The 22,170-nt window shown below is 42.5% G+C and overlaps 2 protein-coding genes across 2 annotated transcripts in view; both read right to left on the reverse strand.

The window, feature by feature from the left end:
* The window catches only part of LOC311227554 (elongation factor 2b-like), a gene marked incomplete at both ends in the record, with an annotated part of 65,656 nt that extends 46,779 nt beyond the window's left edge, over positions 1 to 18,877 (reverse strand). The window contains 3 exons of the mRNA XM_084313279.1: positions 1,386 to 1,567; positions 11,044 to 11,258; positions 18,782 to 18,877. Coding sequence (XP_084169405.1) covers positions 1,386 to 1,567; positions 11,044 to 11,258; positions 18,782 to 18,877 — 493 coding nt within the window. The remainder of the gene's footprint in view (positions 1 to 1,385; positions 1,568 to 11,043; positions 11,259 to 18,781) is intronic.
* Positions 1 to 22,170, reverse strand: part of LOC311226401 (uncharacterized protein) — a gene marked incomplete at its 5' end in the record, with an annotated part of 864,333 nt that overhangs the window by 139,621 nt on the left and 702,542 nt on the right. The gene's annotated exons all lie outside the window — the stretch shown is intronic.

The following is a 22,170-nucleotide window of genomic DNA, read 5'->3' on the forward strand; positions in this document are numbered from 1 at the left end:
AATCGGAACCGGAATCGTTCAAATCCAAACGATGCCCAACCCTAGTGATCAGGCCTGCCTAATCTGCAGCGGCAGCTCGTTCCACATTTTGGGGGCGACAACGGAGAAAGCACAGTCCGCCCTGAGCTTACGCCTAGTTGTAGGCACTACTACATTTACATTACATTTACATTCAGTCATTTAGCAGTTTGCCCATCTTACGCAGTTTGCCCATCTTATACCACTCTCTGCCAGTGCTGTAAGCCTATGGAGTCGCTCACCTTCTTTGCAGGGCAAAGAACGACACAAAAAGATCGGTCTGCCAGGTAGGACTTGAACCATTTAAGCCAAGGGCTATGCCACTGTTCAAGGCGGGCAATTAAAATCTCATGGTCCTCCGTGTCAAATGCGGCCGACAGGTCTAAAAGGACCACGACAACACAGTCACTGGAATCAGTAGCTAAAAAGATGTCATTAAAAACTCTTAAAAGTGCCGACTCAGTGCTGTGCAGGGATTTAAAACCAGATTGGAAAACCTTGAGAATATTGTGCTCATTTAAGCTATAAATAAGCGTGGCTATGTGGCTAACTACTACCCCCCCCCCCCCCCCATCCCCCATGCTGCTATGATGCCTGAATTTCCCGAAGGGGATCAATAAAGGAATATCTTTTCTTATCTTATATAAAAAAAAATCGACTATGGGCAAATTCCGGCCAATCAAAGTCGACTATACAAATCGTTAGTCGGGGACAGGCCTACCTGAGACACAGTCCACCACCACCAGGGCACCGTGCAGTATTGTGTGTTTGACCTCTGACCATGTGACCTGTTTGACCTACCTGAGACACAGTCCACCACCACCAGGGCACCGTGCAGTATTGTGTGTTTGACCTCTGACCCTGTGACCTGTTTGACCTACCTGAGACACACCCACCACCACCACCAGGGCACCGTGCAGTATTGTGTGTTTGACCTCTGACCCTGTGACCTGTTTGACCTACCTGAGACACAGTCCACCACCACCAGGGCACCGTGCAGTATTGTGTGTTTGACCTCTGACCCTGTGACCTGTTTGACCTACCTGAGACACAGTCCACCACCACCAGGGCACCGTGCAGTATTGTGTTTTTGACCTCTGACCCTGTGACCTGTTTGACCTACCTGAGACACAGTCCACCACCACCAGGGCACCGTGCAGTATTGTGTGTTTGACCTCTGACCCTGTGACCTGTTTGACCTACCTGAGACACAGTCCACCACCACCAGGGCACGTCGTGCAGTATTGTGTGTTTGACCTCTGACCCTGTGACCTGTTTGACCTACCTGAGACACACCCACCACCACCACCAGGGCACCGTGCAGTATTGTGTGTTTGACCTCTGACCCTGTGACCCGTTTGACCTACCTGAGACACAGTCCACCACCACCAGGGCGCCGTCGGTGACCCTGAGGGCGGCCGTGACCTCTGAGGAGAAGTCGACGTGACCCGGGGAGTCGATCAGGTTGATGAGGAAGCCGTTGCCGTCTGTACGGTGTTTGATGAACGCCATGTCGTCCTCGCGCAGCTCGTAGTACAGAGAGATGGCCCTGCGAGGCGGAGGGCGGAGAGAGGAACACGACCAACGTTATCTCACGGTACAAAGTAGGGCTGTATCGGCGGATTCGGCGCGGCTAGGGTGGCGCAGCGGACATTGCGCTCGTCACCAACGCAAGAGACACCGGGTTCGACTGTATCGGCTGTTGCCTCCGGCTTGGCCCGGCCGCCCATACTGGCTCAATTGGCAGAGTTAGCGGGTGGAAGTCGATGGGGTGGTAATCTGGACGTTGTGGACAGCGACTCCTACAGGTCGGTTGGGGGACGCCTGCGCAGCAGAGACAGGAAATGGCGGGGGTAGTAGTGTGAGCCTCCCACACGTTACACCTCGCCAATGAGAGTCCGCGCTGGCAGGTGAAAAGATGTGACAGGCTGCCTCCTCGTGTACCGGAGGGCTTCTATCCTCCCTACAGCCGGCCAGTGGGGGGAATATGCGAGCAACGTTCAAGACAGGGGAGGGAAGAATTGGCACAGTGGAATTGGGATGGGAGAAAAATAGAAAAAGAGGAGAAAAAGTGGATAAAAAAAAGGTAGGACTGTATCGAATAGTTCGAAGCTTCATTCATAACGTTGACATTAAATTTTCTTTATTTTTTATTATTATACATTTATTTTTTTTACGTGTCTATTCATTCTGTTTAAACCAATGGGTTTTTTCTTCACAGTTGCAGATAAAGATTAGGCTACACTAATATTATGGTATTATACTATTATAGTATAATAATAATAATAATAATAATAATTTACAAAAAATTGTAAATAAAATAAAACATTTATCATAACTGATATAGGCTAGCCTATCTGCATCCGCTTGGCGCTCCATCAAGACGTCACCATCACTTTCGTACCAACCGTGCCCTTATTAGATTATTTATGTTGACGAAACAGATGAGTTATATTCATTAAAGAAAGTTGATTTAATAAAAAAAAATACTAATTTAATCAGATTAATCACTTTATTCAAATTGAGGATTTTGTTTGATATATATATATATATATATATATATGTTATTATTATATATTTTTTTGCCTTAAAATAGGACGACAGACATTAGAAGCTTCATTCGAAAACTTCAATAGAAGCTATGTAATCAAAAAAGAGATGGCCCTGCGAGGCGGAGGGTGGAGAGAGGAACACGACCAACATTATCTCATAGTATTGCCACCAGTGGCGGCCGGCCGATAGGGGGCGCTGCCCCCCCCCTGGTTGAGAGAGAGGGAGAAGAAGAACTTGTGTTTTTTATTTTAGATATTTTGAAGCCCTAAAAATAAACGAAACATGTTTAAAATTAATAATAATTACTATTAAAATGCACAATAACGTTAATATAGCAAGTATAAATCATTGTTTTGTGCATGCTATTCTCCCCTCGTTTGTGATTGACATCACTCTCATAGAACTCTACCTACATTTTTGTTACAAAAGACTTAATTTCCTGCATTCTGGTGAATTTTAGTGCATGTGAATCACAAACTAATGAGCCAACAATTGCTTAGTACAATGTACTGTTATGAACCTCAAATAAAACTGTTGTGGCACTAGCAATGCTATACTCTCTCCACCTTCAAAAAGAAAAAAGCAAGAGCACAACATATTTTTCTATTTACTATTATAATACAGTTAACCACTCTCTCCATCTATTCAAACAGAGCAAGAGCACAATGCCTCGACGCGACCAAACCCGATTTGATCCGGTGAGCAACAAGTGTCAGGAAAGGAACAAACGTCTTGCTCTTCAGAAAATCGAAAAAATCGAAATCTTGTTTTTTTTTACATCTTTGAAATGTCATTAATGTGTTCCCTTATTTGCCCTTATTTGCAAACTTAAATACAACTTGTAAATGAGGTAATAATTATTGTTATATAGTTCGACAAGTATTGTCTCTCAATACTGTGGAAAAACTACAGGCGAGGGCATTTACGGTGTGGGTCTGTCCGCGTATGTTTAACAGGTACTTAAGAGGTGTTGAAACACACACGGCCAAACGCTCTCCTTTCTTAGCAGGGAGAAAAACAATGTTTATACACTTTATCTTAATGTTATAAGTTATAGCAACGTAACTTGTGACAAACGCAGTGTCCATATAAAAAAGATAAAAAAAAAAAAAACGTCATCCAAAAACTTGAGTCGGTGCCGGTGTATTGTCATTAAATTAAACAACATTAAAACACATTTAGAATGTCACGAATTTGATGAGCGAACGAATTTCGTTAGAGTGCATTTATTGCAACCTAATGGCTAAAAAGTTAATTAATTTAATAAGGAAACGGAGTGATACCAAATGCTTTTCATCGGAGCGAAAGGTTATTGTTGTTTTCATTATAGGGGCCCTGATGTAAACTATTTTCTGCTGAAGACAAACGCGCGCTGGCATTCAGCACGGATTTGATGACGCTGAATCTGAACATTGAACATTGACTATCTTATTGCTATCTTATTGCTATCTTATTGCAACCTAATGGCATAAGAAGTAAATTCATTTAATAAGGAAACGGAGTGATACCAATGAAAATGAGGGACCCTGATGTAAACAAGACGAAACTGTATTGTACCCATTCTGCAATCTGTTAATACAGTTAAAAGTAAGTTGTTGTTGTTGTTGTTGTTGTTGTTGTTGTTGTGTCTTTCAATATAGTACATTATAGTAGAGTATAGTAGCATAGTATAGTATATTATAGTATAGCAGATAGTATTTATTTAGTATTTTATTTTGATGTAGCCCTTCCTTCAGCCAATACCTTGACCCCCAACATTACATGGCTTATGTGAGGCTTCCAACAAATAAACATAACAAAAGAGCTTGACGCAAGGTGTTAACCCCATAGAGAGAGGGGGGCCATGGAATACAATGCATTCTGGGTAGGGTTGTAGTTGATTAACTCACAGGTGTTAACCTCTCCACAAAGTTCGAAGGCCATTCATCTCTGAATGCATTTACTGATATCACCATGATTCATAGGATGTAGCTTGAAAAGTATCCCACCAAAATGTTCAAGTGATGGCTTATTTTTAAGGTATGAATCTGTACTTTCACAATATGTAAACAAATAAAATTTGACATTGCCTCAACAAGTCCATCATCCCCACGCCCAGTCAATTATTCACTTTACTGATGCACTACCCATCAACAGTTAAAATAGCCCTTTACACAAACATTAAATAACAGACCTTTCATTACAATACTATATAATAACAGTAGCCACTGCCAGAATAGTGACACATGTATCGCGTGTGGTGAGCACACACATGCATGCACAACGAAGACAGAAGATTGCGTTGTCTCAATCATTTTAACTATAAAATGAGCTCAAAGTATGAGCTCACTGACTGAAATTTCCAACAAAAAGCATCAATTGTCAAATAATATTGATCACATTAACTAGAAAAAATAGGAAATTAGAAAGGGAACAACAACTTAACTCTTGTGTCTGATCAGATTCTTATTTGTTTTGATAACTTTGCAGTGATTATGTTTGTAGCCAATATATGTGGCAAAGGTGTGTAATCTTTGAATTATCTTGGAATTATTTTGACTTTCTCTTTCATAAATTGTTTATTCAACTTCAGCCCCATGCAATCATAACCACCACATATTGTTTTTTGTAATGTCAGATTTAACAACTCCTTTCAGAAAAGTGGGAGTATTTCATTTTTAATCTGAAGTTGAATAAAATATTTATGGAAAAGAAAGTGGGAAATTATTTCAACATATAATCTTTTTATGGCGTTTTTCAATTTAGTCCCCTAATATGGTAAGAGTATAACACTTTAGTTTTCAGACACAAGGGTTAAATTATTTATTTGTTTCTTGGCAGATTTAACATTGGGCTTTTGACAGGGGAGATGATGCATTGCATGGTAAGCTAGCTAACATCCACATGTTTATTTTTATCACTGACTAACCTGCTGGTTCCTTGACCTTGGTGCAAGAAAACATTTGATAAATGTTGCCGGATTTAGCAGCATCTCCTGTAAGGGCCTTTCTTTTTCTTTGTTTTATCCCTCTCTCCTCCACCCTTTCTCTTTCTTCCACTGTCCATCTTGACATCAACATTAATTTACTTTCGCTCTACTGTATCTCTCCCGAGTCCCTCACTACCTGGCTCACTGCCTGGCTGTTATTCTGCATCTGAGTCAGTAGCGGCTGCTGGTTCTCTCTCCACTAGGGGCGCTATACCAAAACATTTTGCAAACATGTACAGTACCACGCAACCGACTCATGGCAAGACGTGAGCGATTCGACTCACGCTCACGGCAATGAATCGGCTCTTATGAACGAGTCGCTCAGCTGTTACTACAACAACACACAACCAGTCAAATAAAGTATAGTCTAATTCACAACTTGAAACACAATATATAAATAGAAAAGTTAGAAACAAAACTCGCTCCGTCTCCAAACACATGCAGATCTCTCCCTCTCTCCTTCTCTCTCTCACACACAGCGCGACGTGGAATCGATTCGTAACACAATCAGACCTAGTATATGTAGTATTATATACAAAGAATAACTTCAGTATGAGTACAGGGCTGTACACATATTTTGCATATTGTTAAACGAGCCAAGGCTAGCTATTAAACTATCGATATGAATCGAAAATCTGGGACCCTGATGTAAACAAGACAAACGTCTTTCTCTGGTCTGCATCCCCTTAACAATTGTGTGTATTGAGCCGTACTGTATTGTACCCATTCTGCAATCTGTTAATAAAGTTTTCATTCATTCATTCATTCAAACATAGACGATATTGAACAAGCCATAATCCACGTATTTTCAATCCAAAAGAAGAGAGAGAGAGAGAGAGAGAGAGAGAGAGAGAGAGAGAGAGAGAGAGAGAGAGAGAGAGCGAGAGAGAGAGAGCGAGAGAGAGAGAGAGAGAGAGAGAGAGAGACTCACTGTTTAGTTGACACGTCCAGGGCAGGAGGGCTTGCCTTAATTGATAAAGTGTATAATCCACTGTTGATGTATTCCAGACCACTGTCCACTGTGTCCAGACTGCATCCGCCATATAGCTTGTTAGCCAAGTGTTAGCTTGTTAGCAGTTAGCACCACACAACACAAGTACTTCATTCCTTTGTCCATTTCCGCGTCGAACAGACTGCAAACTACCTGGCGTTCTATCGCCATGCTCTAAGACAAACTCTAACCTTAACCAACTTTGAAAGAGTGCCTAAGCTTAACAGTCTAAAGAACTTGCAGTCACGGCACGCTCTAAGACAAACAGCTGCATCTCACAACAACACAACTATCTCTACCACCAACGGACCAACCTAGGAATAAGCTAGAATTGGAACATTCGAAATTGGATTCGGCCAATCAGAGATCGTCTCTGTGAAATTCTGCTACGGAAAAAAATACTGGCGTCGGCCAATCAGAGAGCGTCTCCGCGAAATGCGGCTACAGAAATTCTTGACGCTACTGGCTAGACCGCTTCAAATCGCGCCCGGATTCCAACATAATAGTCATATTTCAACGCACAACGCGTTACGCACTGATTGGCTGCGACGGATACAGCGATCAAACCGTGCCGCGCACTCGGAGCGCTATCGCGTCTAGCCCGGGCAGAGAAATACAAAAAAATTATAAAAAAAAAAAGTGAGTCACTTCCTGTTCAAGAAAACGAGTATTTTTTATTTTATATAATAACGTTATATTGTGCATTGGAAACACAAACATACTTAAAATGAGTAAATATTATTAATTTTAAACATGTTTATATTATTTATAGGGCTATAAAACAAAAAACTAAAAAATTATTTTTCTTGTTCTCTCATATAACCAGGGTAGGGCCTGAGGGGGGGCGGCGCCCGAGCGCCCCTAGTGGCGAGCCGCCACTGATCTGAGTGCCATCTGCTATTCCATTCGCCGCCTCTGCTGTCAATCAGTTGTATCGTCTGGTCCCGCCTCCACCAATCACAAGCGGCAGCATGGCTCCATTGTGTGTGTGAGATCCGCGTGACACCGGTTCCTGACAGGCGAACTGGAGACGAAATCGCGCGCGACACTGTCCTGATATGAGGCGGCGCGTGTCCGAGTGTGTCTGTGTGTGTGTGTTACCTGGAAGCACAGGGGGCAAAGCAGCCTGCGATTCTCGACCAATAAAAAGTGTTTAGGGGCGCTCAACTAGAGACATCGCCTTTCAGTTCGCTGTCGCTCGCGGCAGGTCAGGATAGTCTAATTGAAACGAATAAATTTTAATCATTTTTGCAATCACGCTTGCTCGCGTCGCTGCCTGTCAGGAAGGGGTGTGAGGGAGAGAGTCAGATAGTTCTCCAACTCTGTCGCAGACAGTGAAATCCTGGTTGTTACCCACCCACCTAGGTTATCTAACTATCGCTCCGCGCCGCCGCCACAACTAGAAACAATGGCCTGGCAATTTTTTTTTAAATTATAAAGAAAATATATATATTATAATTATAATTATTTAAAAAAAAAAAAAAATTATCTGTGCAGGCCAGGCCACCGGGAAAACTCCCGGTGCTCCCGATGGCCAGTCCGGGCCTGGTCACTGGTGTGTTGTCACTCCCTCCACACAGAACGGAGAGTTTGCTAGCTTACTAGTAGCTACCATGGATCATGGAGGCAGAAAATTCCAACCTAGAAAATTCAGGTAAATCCCTCAAAACAATACCTTTTGAGAGATGAACACTGGAGTGAAAGAGTTTCGACCTTATCAGCCTGATATCTCAATTCAGAAACAATCAACAGACAGAGGAAGACAATATACTCTGTCGTTTTCTAGCTGGTGGTAAGAAGTGTTGGCTACTTGGCTAACAAGAAGCTATATGCTAGCTGGATGCAGTCATGTAAATGCCGTATGTTGCTTTCCATTCCTGCTTTTTAAAACGACGGGGACAGATACAACATGCCCATGGACTGGAGTTTCTTTTTGAGTGGATTTTTTAAAAAGTGGATTAATATAACAGATGTTGGGACATGTGCAATAATGCAAACATGGCACGTGGTGTTTGGGCATTTCCCATATTACGACTGCACCACTGACTATAGGTCAATATTAGGGGTGTAAATATTTGACCCGCAATGATTTGATTCGATTACGATTCTTCAGGCAATGATTCAATGCATCATGAAATCTACTATGTACTATGTATGTACTATGTATGTAAATGTAAAGCTAATTAAATGTAAGTCTTCAGGGGTAGGGCCCGACAAGCCTAGTGTTTCTCCCTATCCATTTTCGGACAATTGGACAATGCTGCAATAGCAGCTGGTAAAACGTTGGCGATTTATAGAATGACTGATTATGTGTCCAAAACCCGAAATAAAAAATAACTGAACTGAACTGAACCATGATTCGATTCAACCTTAGGATCGATGCATTGCGATGCATCGATGCATTGTTACACCCCTATATCCTACTGAACTCAAAGAATCATCGGCTGCCCCCTCCCCTCCCTGAAGGACTTGCTGTGAGGATTGGTTCAGTCCCCGCCACACGCTCCGCTCCTTTAAGGTACTGTGTTGATTGATGCATTCCCCGCCACACGCTCCGCTCCTTTAAGGTGCTGTGTTGATTGGTGCATTCCCCGCCACACGCTTTTGGAGCAAGTATCAATTCCAGCGCGCACCTGTCATAGTTTTTGATTAGCGCCCCAGAGGCTTTTTATACTGGGACTTCCCTTCAATCGATGTCGGGTCATTTTGAATACTTCTGTTTCTGCCTGTTGTTCCCTGTTGCTGTGCCTCGTCTACTCTCCCTCCAGGACATCTGTGGATTGCCGCTGGTGAAGACCTTGTCCCCCGTTTTGAGCTGCGCCTCGTTTACCCGCTTTACTCTTGCGCTTTGGTGAGTTTGAACCAAACCCTTTTTTGGACAATTCTGTTTTGTGTGTTTTGAAGAACACTGAAGAGTTCTATTTTTTGCTTACACTTGACTCAGCTAAGTTGTGTGTTAAAGGAGACACTGAAGATTATCATTTGCTTGCACTGGACTCAGCTGGGGTGTGTGTTTAGAAGAGACACAGAAGTTTATCGTTTTTGTTTTGCACTGACCCTCAGCTAAATTGTGTGTTGTGGTGAACACTGAAGATATCGTTTTGTTTGTTCTGACTCAGCTAAGGGAGGAGGAGACCGCACTGCCTCTGTGTGATGTGGACTGTTATTTACCTCTCTCTCTCTCTCTTTTCCACCTCGAGTTGAAGCTGGGAGTATCTGCAGAGCCGCTTCAGCGTCAATACCGTTTCCCCACCTCGAACACCAAGAGGATCTGCAGAGCCGCAGATAACTCTGCTGAAGGCAGTCTCCCTTTGTTTCAAGATTGTTACTTGCTCCTTTTTGACTCTGAAAATAAATACGCCCTAGTATTTGGCTAACTCTGAACTACCTGTCTGTGCCGTGCGTTTGAGGTCGGTTTCAAACCCTAACACTTGCACAACTCCCGCTGCCTCAACAGAGCAAAAAACATTACTAAGGACAGCTCACACCCTGGCTTCCAGCTGTTTGACCTGTTGCCATCGAGCAGGCGTTACAGGTGCATCAGAGCCACAACAAACAGGCTCAGAGACGGTTTCTTCCCCAGAGCCGTCACCACCTTAAACTCTAACATGCACCAATAATTCACCCTGTCCCCCTCCTCCCACACTGTGCAACATCCTACCCCTCAAGTGCAATATCCACAAGTGCAACACCCACCCACTACCGTCTGACACTGTGATTGTTATTTTGTATATTGTTGTTATTTTGTACAGTATTGTAACATTGTTTTATTGTATAGTATTTTATGTTTCTCTTTTATTACTTGTGTGATTTTATATTTGCTTCCACTACTGCACCTTAAGTTTGAGTCCCAAATCTTGTATGCAAATATAATGACAATAAAGGATAATTCTATTCTATTCTATTCTATCTGGCTGCATGCTCACCTAGCTTAGCACAAGTGAATGGAAGCGGATACGGACCACTAGCCTAGCTTAGCACAAGTGAATGGAAGCGGATACAGAGCTTTCTACTGAACGCACAGAGAGGAAATGTGTATTTATCTTTGTGTCTGACTCTGGAGAAGACGGTAAGCACATTGGTGTGTTCCTTTATCTGGTTTTTGAGTGTTCAGAAAAATATTCCATTCCAGAGGTGTGGATAAACAAAGTTATATACAGGGTTCCCACATACATTGAAAACAAAAATTCAAGGACTTTCAAGTACTTTTCCAATCACTCGTTTTCATTTTAAAAGGGCATTTAAAGGGATACAATTCACTTTTAAATGCTGTTTTTTTATTATTATAATTTTTTTTTTTATCTCTTTCCTCCTTCTTTTTCCGTTTTTCTCCCCTCCCAATGTTAGTCGTTATGCCAATTCCCAATCCCCTTCCTCTACCCCCTACCGTCGGTCCGGGAGGGCGGAGAGTATCACATGCTTCCTCCGATACATTGTGTACGTCCCCAGCCCACCGCTTTTCAACTACATTTCAGTACGTTGTTATATCACACACGCACACGCGCGCACGTACGTTGATTTGATAGTGATGCAGCGTTCCTGCTCGTCTTTGCGTGTGTCCGTGAAGCGGGCGTCTCCGGCGCGGGACGGAGCGATGATCCCGGCCATGCACACCAGAGAGTCGGTCAAGGTGGACTTCCCGTGGTCCACGTGAGCGATCACAGACATATTCCTGATGTTGGACTGCTTCTCCATGATGGCGCGTATCTGGGCCACGGTGAAGTTCACCTGTGGTAGAGAGGAGGAGGCACAATCATATTTACTTGATTTAACCTTTATTTAACCAGGAAGTCCCATTGAGATACAACAAGATCTCCTTTGCAAGGGAGACCTGGCCAAGATAACGGCGATAACATTTGCGATACATCGCACGGCAATAAAATGTGCAATACATCACACAAGACAAGAACATAATAAAAGTGCATGTATACAATATAATACAATACATCACATGAAAACACAAAAACGGAAAGCACAAGACAGAATAGTCTACAAACATGATAGTAAAAGTGTAAGTGTACAGTTTCTACGCCAAATGTATATACACTCCTTTTCTGGACACTTTTGTATCACAAACAGTACTGTATTTGCAAATCTGATATGTCATAAATGTATAGATGTAGCAGTACTGTCTATCTGTATGTCATGTATGTCATATATGTTATGATGAATTGAAAATGGGGGACCCTGGTGGAAACAAGACGAAAGTCTTTCTCTGGTCTGCATCCCCTTAACAATTGTATGTATTGAGATGTACTGTACTGTACCCATTCTGCAATCTGTTAATAAACTTTTCAATCAATCAATCAATCAATGTACAATTGTGTTTGTTTGTACAGTGTCTCCTCCCCCCCCTCAATGTACAGTTTTGCCAATGTACAGTCATTTACCTAGTATGGTTTTGTCAATAGTTCAATGTACAATTGTGTTTGTTTGTACAGTGTCTCCCCCCCCCCCCCCCCCCCCTCAATGTACAGTGTTACTTGTTTATACAGTGTGCCCCCCCCAACCACCTCCAATGTAAATTACCCAGTATGGTTGTCAATATCCCAATGTACCCAACCCCCCCCACCCAACCTCCTCCAATGTACAGTTTCTACGTCAAATGTATATACTCCCTTTTCTTGACTCCTTCTGTATCACAAACAGTACTGTATTTGCAAATCTGGTATGTCATAAATGTATAGATGTAGCAGTACTGACTATCTGTATGTCATGTATGTCATATATGTCTATATGAATTGAAAATGGGGGACCCTGATGGAAACAAGACAAACGTCTTTCTCAGGTCTGCATCCCCTTAACAATTGCGTGTATTGAGCCGTACTGTATTGTACCCATTCTGCAATCTGTTAAATAAAGTTTTCATTCATTCATTCATTCATTCATTCATTCATTCATTCATATGACAGGATAATGCAGGGTAATACAGTCATTTTGCAGTGGGGACCCGACTACAGAAAGCAGCGACATTCTTCTTGTAGGAAGTTATGTAACATAGATTTAAATTCGCAGAGAGAGACCAGGGTGTCTAAGTGGAACCTAGGATGGCTTAGAGTAGACGACAGAGTACAGCAACTTGCAATGGGCCTGGTCTACAAGATACACTATACGACCGGGGTGCCCATGTACATGTCAAAATACTTCCCAAAGGTCAGTGAATACCACAACCACTACACCAGAGGAAGCTCAACAAATCATGTTAAACCCAGATTCGGCTCAAACAAGGGACTAAACACGTTTCGCAATTATGCCACATCAATGTGGAACGCCCTACCCAAAGCTGTAAAGGAATGTGAATCCCTACCCACATTCAAAACCGCTCTTAAAGAGCACCTACGGGAGGCTGCAATTCGAAACTGGCCACCGTAAATGCCCAAAACCCCCACCACCTCCTAATAGACAGTCTCCTCCCCACCGCATGTATATATTCCCTCCCCGCCGTATGTATATTTCTCTCCCACCCACCCACCCCCTCCTAATGTACAGTCCCCTCCCCATCATATGTATGTATATACTCTGTCAGGATCTAGGGGTAACAGTACTGTATATTTGAATACCGTTTATGTCACAAATGTATCAGTACTAAATACCTATATGTCCCTATGCCATAAATGTCATGTATGTTGTGTGTGTCATAAATGTCTATATGAATTGAAAATGGGGGACCCGATGGAAACAAGACAAACGTCTTTCTCAGGTCTGCATCCCCTTAACAATTGTATGTATTGAGCCGTACTGTATTGTACCCATTCTGCAATCTGTTAAATAAAGTTTTCATTCATTCATTCATTCATGGTCCTGTAGCCCATTCCATGACCAAGGTGCGAAGTGCGAAAAAGCTGTCCTTCCTAGTTCAGTGTGTATTCTGGGAGTTTTTAAAAGTAGCCATCTTGTGGACCTGGTATGGTAGCTGCTAGAGGCAAAGCAAATTAGATTGGAAAGATATAGGGGAAGCTTCCCTATAGGACGGCCATTATACAGTATATAAAAACATACATGTGGGATTTCCTACGTACGTACAGAGAGGTCCATCCTACCATTTGATATAGCACACTGTTATGTGTACATTCACATGGTGGTGGGTACTTACTGTCTTTTGTGTTGCATTCACATGGTGGTGTGGCTGTAGTGTTTAATTGATTGTTTTGTAATTAACACAGGTGTGGTGACGAGAGGCTCCACCTTATATAAGCAGACCGGGAGCATCGTCATTTGTTCTTGTTCTTGTTCTACCTTGTTCTTTGTGTCTGAACCAAGGAGGCTGGTGTGGCCAGCTCTCCACTCTTGTTATTTAAAAATATAGTGAATAAATATTATTATTTTTGCTAAAAAAAAACTGTCCGACTTCATGCTGTCCACCATTTTGCAACCAAGGCCTATGGGGCAACGAGCCATCTTCTTTTGACTGTTGAGGCCTTAGGGCAAGACATACAGGCTTGGTTGCAACACACACAATGGCGAGTATGCCCTTTGGCACTATACTACTAGTGATGAAGCGCAGAGAAGCATGGTACACACTGTCTAAGCTTTTTTTTTTGCAGTGAAGAGGCCGCATGCATATTATATTATGTCACCATAGTCAATTACAGACAGGAATGTGGCTTGAACACGTTTCTTTCTGGCCTCAAAAGAAAAGTATTGTTTGTTGTAAAAGAAAAAAAAAACGTTAAGTTTCTTTGTCTGCGCCACCATCATGTTCATTCCCTTTCCAGTTGAGCCGGTGTCCTACCGATCTATGCTGCCTACCGAGCGGTGCTACCGGCGGCCCTGCGCTTTGCGCACGCATGCGCATGACCCACAATCGTTTTCACCGTTTGTTCACCCATAAATCTATGCTACCTTGCTGTCGAGTCTCGCTGATGTTGAGCAATATCTTACACATATTTTATTTTATTGCCCCTTTTGAACTGTAAGCATGTAGCCTACATTATTTGCATGTACTCGTGGCTTTTGCTGCAGAATGTGGAAAGTAGATGATAATGTCGGTACACCTGTGTGAATGTATTTGTGATTGCCATTACACGCTGAGGAAGGCTATTTATGGAAACGTCTGTCGTGTGGCAATTCAAATAATTAACTTGGAGCACTCTTTCTTTCGAATGATCAACTACTACTTTTAGGATTCAGCACCCAGCTGTCAAAAGATATAGGCGTGAGTTGGGTCATTCCTGGCTATTGGTGACTTTTCCGAACTCAGGATATAACTCGTTATACAACGACCCCAGAGAAGTGAGAGTACATGACCCGGTGGTAATTGGCGACTGCAGGTTGCATCGCACAAATGCCTAGGAATCCACACGGTTCAGAGCAAGTAGATACAAGAGCAACCGCTACAAGCTCTCCTTCCTTCCTACATCCATCGCTCTCCTAAATAACACTAGAGGTTGATTCCTTTGAGGTTCCACCGTGACCTAACAGTGGGCTGTCGCCTCTTTATTTCTTGTCCAAGTCCTATCTTGTTATTGCAGACTGATGCAGCAGTGATGTTCAAAGTAAAATTTCCGCTCTGGGACAATAAAGTAATTTATTTTTCTATAACCTTTATTTACCCAGGCAAGCAAGTAAGAACAAATTCTGATTTTATTTATTGTCAAAAGTAATAATGCATAATGTTGTGTTAATTCCACAACAAGATATATGTAATGTTAATTACCTGAAATTATTCAGTTTTTTTGGGGGGGGGGGGGGGGGGGGGAATATATATCAGAAAATTAAGAGGTGGACAATATCGGTATATCGGTATCGGTAAAAAAGCCAATATCGAGCATCCCTAATTTTAAGCGTTACCTTTACCTTCCTTTTCAGTTTCCATACACTTTAGTAATTTCTTAAGATGTTATGTAAATTATTGTAAAAAATAACATTGTATTACAGTTAAAGTCCAATCCTTCACTTTTTTACGTCTATTTTAACACATTCAGCTCAGCTCCAGTTAGAGCTGTCGTCCCCATTAAGCCTGTTTTTGGGATTCTAACATTCGCCAGGGTTTTTTCTAACGGATGTTCGAACCATCGTTTGTAATCATGCAAACAATTGGCTCCTAAATAGGGAGGTGCAGTCTGACGTCACTTTGGACCGCCTGCGAGGTCCACCCGTATAGGGATTTATCTTTGGGGAAATGGATTATCGGCTATTGTTCTACCTTGTGAACATTTGGAAAGCTTTCCATTTTTGCACAAAATGAGTTCCCTTCTATCACCAACATTATTTGTTATGCATTTTTGGTTGAAATAAAATTCAGCAATTTTTATTTTTTTTTTACAATTAATTGCGAATATTTTCATGTTGAGCTATAGATTGTGGATGAATACGCACAGAAAGGTACACCATGCAAATGTTGATGCTTTATTTGTTTTAAACGAGACGATTTAGAAATGGGCAATGGGCAAATACATTGTGCTTTCAAGATGGTGGACCGGCCGGAAACAGCAATCATGTAACCACTCCCTATACTAATAGTCTTTCTGGTATTTTATTTTGAAAAATGGCCACTTCCGTCCACGCCTCACTCCAGCGTACTGTCGAGTCTCCACTTTAGCAAAGTTTGGGCACATAGCGCACATTGCTGCGGTTGAGTAGTAGACGTCACGTACCTAGTTTGGTCAAGGGAGGCTTGAATAACCTTTGAATGATAATCCATTTTGTGAATCCATTTGTTGAAACAGCTTTGTTGGCCGATGGCTCCTGCTATTTTTTACCCTTGTGGCTCTCTGGTACCGATTCTGTCTTTCTTGACTTTTTGTGTGTGTGTGTGTGTGAGCACAGCGGTGTCTGTGTTTATTATTATTTCATGAAATTGGGACCATATCTTCATTTTACATATATTTTCATTATGTCAAAAGATTATGATTTGAAACGCTCTAAAAAATAAAGTTCGAAAAAAAGTTACACGAGATACCCTGGCGTCCAGTTTCATCCCATCCACTTCCATGTTAATAAAACCGCAATAAAAACGCAATAGTAAAAAAATTAAAATAATATCTTCTCCCTAATTTTCACATCATATATCGATAAATAAACAGAATAATTACACCAGGCATGCACTATAAAACAATACATACCTTTTAGTAATAGATTAGTAATAACCGGTGCTTACTAACGTTAGCCTCTCGGCTATTTCTGACCGCTATTTCTGACCGAAATAGTCAACCTTTCTTTTTTATAATGGCAGATTCTTATTCACCGGGATTTTGTCCAGTTTTCACACGCTGTAATATGGTGTCTAAAATTTATAGATATATGATGAATATGGACGTTTCTCAGTTTAAAAAAAAAATAAAAACTGACTTAGTATCAAACAAACACGAATATAAGTGGTTAAAATTTGGAAATATTTGTAGTTTGTTACAGATATCTTGAGATTAGGCTTTTAATGTTAATTGTGGGATTTTTTTTTTAAATAGTAAACAGTTAAAATTATAGAACTTTCAACTTGATCCATACTTTCATCTCTTAAGCCTCATGAGTGGAATCGGTACCAGGGAGGCACAAGCTAAAGCTAAAGGGCTGCACTCTAACGTTACATAGCTTAATTAACGTGCATGACTTACCTGTGTAACGTTAAGCAGCTTGTGTTCCGCTGGGAAAGCATCACTGCATACACTTTGTTTCATCCAAACGTCCATTCGGAAACGTTGTATTGTGAAACCAGTATGAGACACTGTGCTTATTTATCGTTTCAATTCGGAAAGTTGATGCTCACATGGCTATTTTGTTTATTTGTCATTCAGCCCATACGAATTTCAGGGTGATGATCAGAGCCAATCAGAGGCAGATCGGGGCTGGTCTTTGCATAATGCACGTGTTCTAGCCAATCAAAGGCAGAGATTTATTTTTTTTGAGAACGCACATGGCCACGGGGAAAAAAGACGCTACACACACACACACATACACACAGACAGACAGACAGACAGACCTGCTGGGAGGTGCACCAGTGCGACAAGGGAAAACATCCAGTCGCACTGCACTGAATTTTGGTCGCAAAATGCGACCAAAACAGTCGCACTCTGGAGCCCTGAGTATGACAAGATTTCGGGTAAGTATAGGATACTTTGTATTCTGTTTCAGGCATTCTATTATCTTAATCACTAATTCATTGCAATACTTGTCAAAATTTTTAGGTAAGTATACACTTCAATCCATTTAAGGTTTTCCTTACATTAATCTTTCTGCCTGTCTCTGTCTGTCTCTGTCTACACTGTCCAGATAGATTCCTCAACGTATCTCCATGTTGCGATATCTAATTGCACCGACCTTTTGTTTAGTGCTTGAGGCTCTTCAAGCAGGCGCAGTACCTGACTGTCAACATACCAGCTGAGATCTCTGCAAGGCCAAGGCCAGAAGAATTTCACCTGGATGTCGTTTTCCTCTACGGCATCGGAATGGTATCAACAAATTCTTCTGGCCTTGGCTGGGATCTCAGCAGAGATCTCAGCTGGTATGTTGACTGTCAGGTACTGCGCCTGCTTGAAGAGCCTCAAGCACTAAACAAAAGGTCAAATCCAGCACCGGGTACAGGTGGGCCCAGATGGCCGATGGGTCGTGCCTCTGAGAAGGGGAGATGGAACAAAAGCTCAGAGGGGACTGGGAGGATGTGTACAGAGCACCAGTGTGGAGGGTGGCTTGCTGATGGGATCCCCCTAAGTGGACAGACTGAACCTCATTTGTGTACTTGCAGCCATAATTCTCACTGAAGTCAACATGAATAAGGCATTTGTTGTCCGCAAGTTTCTCCCTCAGCTCCCTGTATTGCCACCAGATGTTGCCGAAATCTTGCCATCCGATCTTGGAACTGGTCTACTGCTTTATCCTCTGTCAGCATCATCTCTTTTTTGACTGTCACAACAGACATTTTTTCATCTTTATTGACCTCAGTAGATCACTGAGTGAGACCAATAGGATCTGTTGTCACAGGCCTAACCAAAGGAACAGCATGTTAATTGGCACTCTCCACAAACACCATAGGCACAATCCTTCACATTAGGATCGCAGATGATGGTGTCTGCCATCTTCTCTACACCTTTAGTGGACAGAAGCCCATTACTGAAAAGGCTAACTGCAGGTTCTCGTGCGTCTTGCACTGACATGTTTCCCTGTCTCGGACCTCCTCACCATCCCCCGCACCAGGCGTTCCACACTGGGAGGCCGAGCTGTCTCCGTAGCTGCCCCCCAGGCTGTGGAACTCCCTCTCCCCCTCCACCCGAGGCTCTGACACCATCAACCGCTTCAAAACACACCTAAAAACACACCTGTTCACACTTGCCTTCGCACAACATGGCGCTGAGTCCCAAGTAGCCCACCCCCTTCACCCCCTGACTCTTTTCTTTTAAACTACTGATACCCATTGTTTTTGTTTATTTTTTGTTTGTTACTGTTTCGTCCAAATGGACTGCACCTTGCTTCCTTTTTCATTTGTATTTGTTTATTTTCCTGTTGTTACTATATAATACTCTAAATCCAATTTAACATTATTAGACACAAAGAGACGGAGGCATAGACAGAGAGAGACAGATAGAAAAGCGGACAGAGACAGACAGAGAAAATCAAGCTCTAGCGTGTTTGGATCATAATATTCTGATTGATTGATTGAAAATGTTATTAACATATTGCAGAATGGGTACAATACAGTACAGCTCAATACACACAATTGTTAAGGGGATGCAGACCAGAGAAAGACTTTTGTCTTGTTTACACCAGAATGAGGATAGAATACACAATACATTGTTTTTTAACTATGTAACAAATAACAATAGCGACCAGTTATTAGTGCCTCGCAAAGTGCATAATGGAAAACTTCCCCCACTTATGATGCAAGTGCAACATATTATAATTGGACATTTGTTAATTAATGTTCCATGGTAGATTTATATTGGAGCTCAGTCCTCTGCTGATTATTGTCTGCGTATAGTTAGCGGGCAATGTTGTGAAATCCAGCCTCAGGATGGTGTTGCGTATATATACTGTAGATTCTAACAAATGTCAAAACATTGTCATCATGACATCATTATCTTTGGCAGAGTTCATATCTGATAAATGAATTATCATCATTCCACTGTTTTCTAACACCGTTTGATTGATTGATTGAATTGATTGAAAATTATTTAACAGATTGCAGAATGGGTACAATACAGTACGGCTCAATACACACAATTGTTAAGGGGATGCAGACCAGAGAAAGACTTTCGTCTTGTTTACATCAGGGTCCCCCATTTTCAATTCATCAGGACATTTATGACATACATGACATACAGATAGACAGTACTGTAGCATCTAGACATTTATGACATACCAGATTTACAAATACAGTACTGTTTGTGATACAAAAATTTTCTTAAAAAGAGAGTATACATTTGACGAAGAAACTGTACATATGTTTGGGGCTTTGGAGCATCCATTTTGGTTGCACCAGAGATAATAGACAGGTTACACCCCGGCCCCCGGTAATAACGACGCACCGGTCACTGAAGGAGGAAGCCGGTAATTATTTGGGGCAACTGACAGCCCGCAGTATCCTACTACCCAGATCTTAAAAAAGATTATTCCCAGACGTTTCCTTTTTTCAGCTTACCATTTTGTCTGATGGCCGTAGTCGGTCCTTGAGAGAAGATTAAGGTGGAGAGAAACAGCCTGCCTGGGTCAGTCAGGATTCAGGAACCAAGAGAGCGCGCGACGACAGGAGAGCGCTGTTCTGCCTGTGAGTGACAGCTCCACGCAGAACGGTATGGGGCCAGAGTAGGGTTTTACCTGCAGGCTCGAGCCAGAGCCCCTCGCGCGCCTGTGAGTGACAGTCATGCAGAACGGGGCCAGAGGGCTCGAGCCAAGGCCCCTCGCGCGCCTGTGAGTCACAGCTCCACGCAGAACGGGGCCAGAGTAGGGCTCGAGCCAAGGCCCCTCGCGCGCCTGTGAGTCACAGCTCCACGCAGAACGGGGCCAGAGTAGGGCTCGAGCAAAGGCCCCTCGCGCGCCTGTGAATGACAGCTCCACGCAGAACGGGGCCAGAGTAGGGCTCGAGCCAGAGCCCCTCGCGCGCCTGTGAGTGACAGTCACGCAGAACGGTATGGGGCCAGAGTAGGGCTCGAGCCAAGGTCAGAGTAGGGTTTTACCTGCAGGCTCGAGCCAAAGCCCCTCGCGTCAAACCTATAACGTGCCAGAAGAAGCCCCTGGCTGAGCCACGAGCCTGTCGTCGTAATGCATTTTAGGTAGCAACTGTTCTGCCTGCTTAAAAAAACGTTTATATTGATTGATTCATTGATTGATTGATTGATTGAAAATTGTATTAACAGATTGCAGAATGGGTACAATACAGTACAGCTCAATACACACAATTGTTAAGAGGATGCAGACTAGAGAAAGACTGTCTTGTTTACACCAGGGTCCCCCATTTTAAATCCATCATAACATATGACATACTACATGACATACTGTTAAAGAGTAAAGGTAAAATGTCCTCAGTTGTGCTATTATGTGCTATATATATATATATATATATATATATATATATATATATATATATATATCAATGTGTTTTCTGTATATATCATAAGTGCAGTAATGTTGTTGTAACACTATGGGGCGCTCTAACTAAAGGTAGAGGCGCACATCTGTTCCACGTACTGAGCCTATAAAAGGGGTGTGTCCACCTGCTCAGCTCTCTCTCTCTCTCAGCTGCACCTTGAAGTAGCAGGTGCACGCTGCAACAATGTTTATGACCAATGTGAAATAAACCAAGCCAAAAAGGCTAAAGAGTTCATCGTCTCTCATCGATTCCTTTCCTCCGAATGCAATGCAAAGATAAGCTGCAGTCATTATCTTAACAGGTTATGGGCCCAGGAGTCATTCTGAGAGAATTAATGATATTTAACCAACATTAGAAAGTTGCAACGGATCGCGTGCTAACGGGATAGCAAGACAAAGCTAACATGGAACATCGAGGAACAAGCCGGTTGCCTCGACTGATGTTCGACGGCGATGAGACTAAGTATGAACTATGGGAGATTAAAGTGTTGGGGCACCTTCACCTATTAGGGTTGAAGAAAACTATCCTGGGACAACCGAATGGTGAAGAAGAGGTAGCGACAGACGCAAAGAAAAATGCGGATGCCTACGCAGAGCTCATCCAACTGCTAGACGACAAGAGCCTTTCATTAATTATGAGGGATGCGCCAGATGACGCGAGAGAAGCCTTGAAAATATTAAGGCAGTATTATGCCGGGAGGGGAAAACCCCGGATAATTAACTTGTACACCATGCTAACGTCGCTCCGGAAGACGGGTATGCAAAAGTGTTACAGACTATATCATACGAGCGGAAACCGCCAATACAGCGCTACGCAACACAGGTGAAATGTTAAGTGACGGACTGTTGATATCGATGATATTAAAAGGACTACCAGGTGTGTTTCGGCCATTTGCAACACACGTGGCCCACATAGAAGCAAATATAACGACAGCTTACTTACACGCCCCAATAGATTATGAAATCTACATGGATCAACCAGAGGGTTATGAGAAAAAGGGAGAAGGTTTGGTATGTAAATTGGAAAAATCTCTCTATGGTCACTCTAAAACAATCAGGTAGAAATTGGAACAGAATCTTACACGATTGTCTAACCAATGATGGTTTTTTATGCCTTCTTATA

The sequence above is a fragment of the Notolepis coatsorum genome, assembly GCF_963971535.1.
Source record: "Notolepis coatsorum genome assembly, chromosome: 4".
Classification (NCBI taxonomy): Eukaryota; Metazoa; Chordata; class Actinopteri; order Aulopiformes; family Paralepididae; genus Notolepis; species Notolepis coatsorum.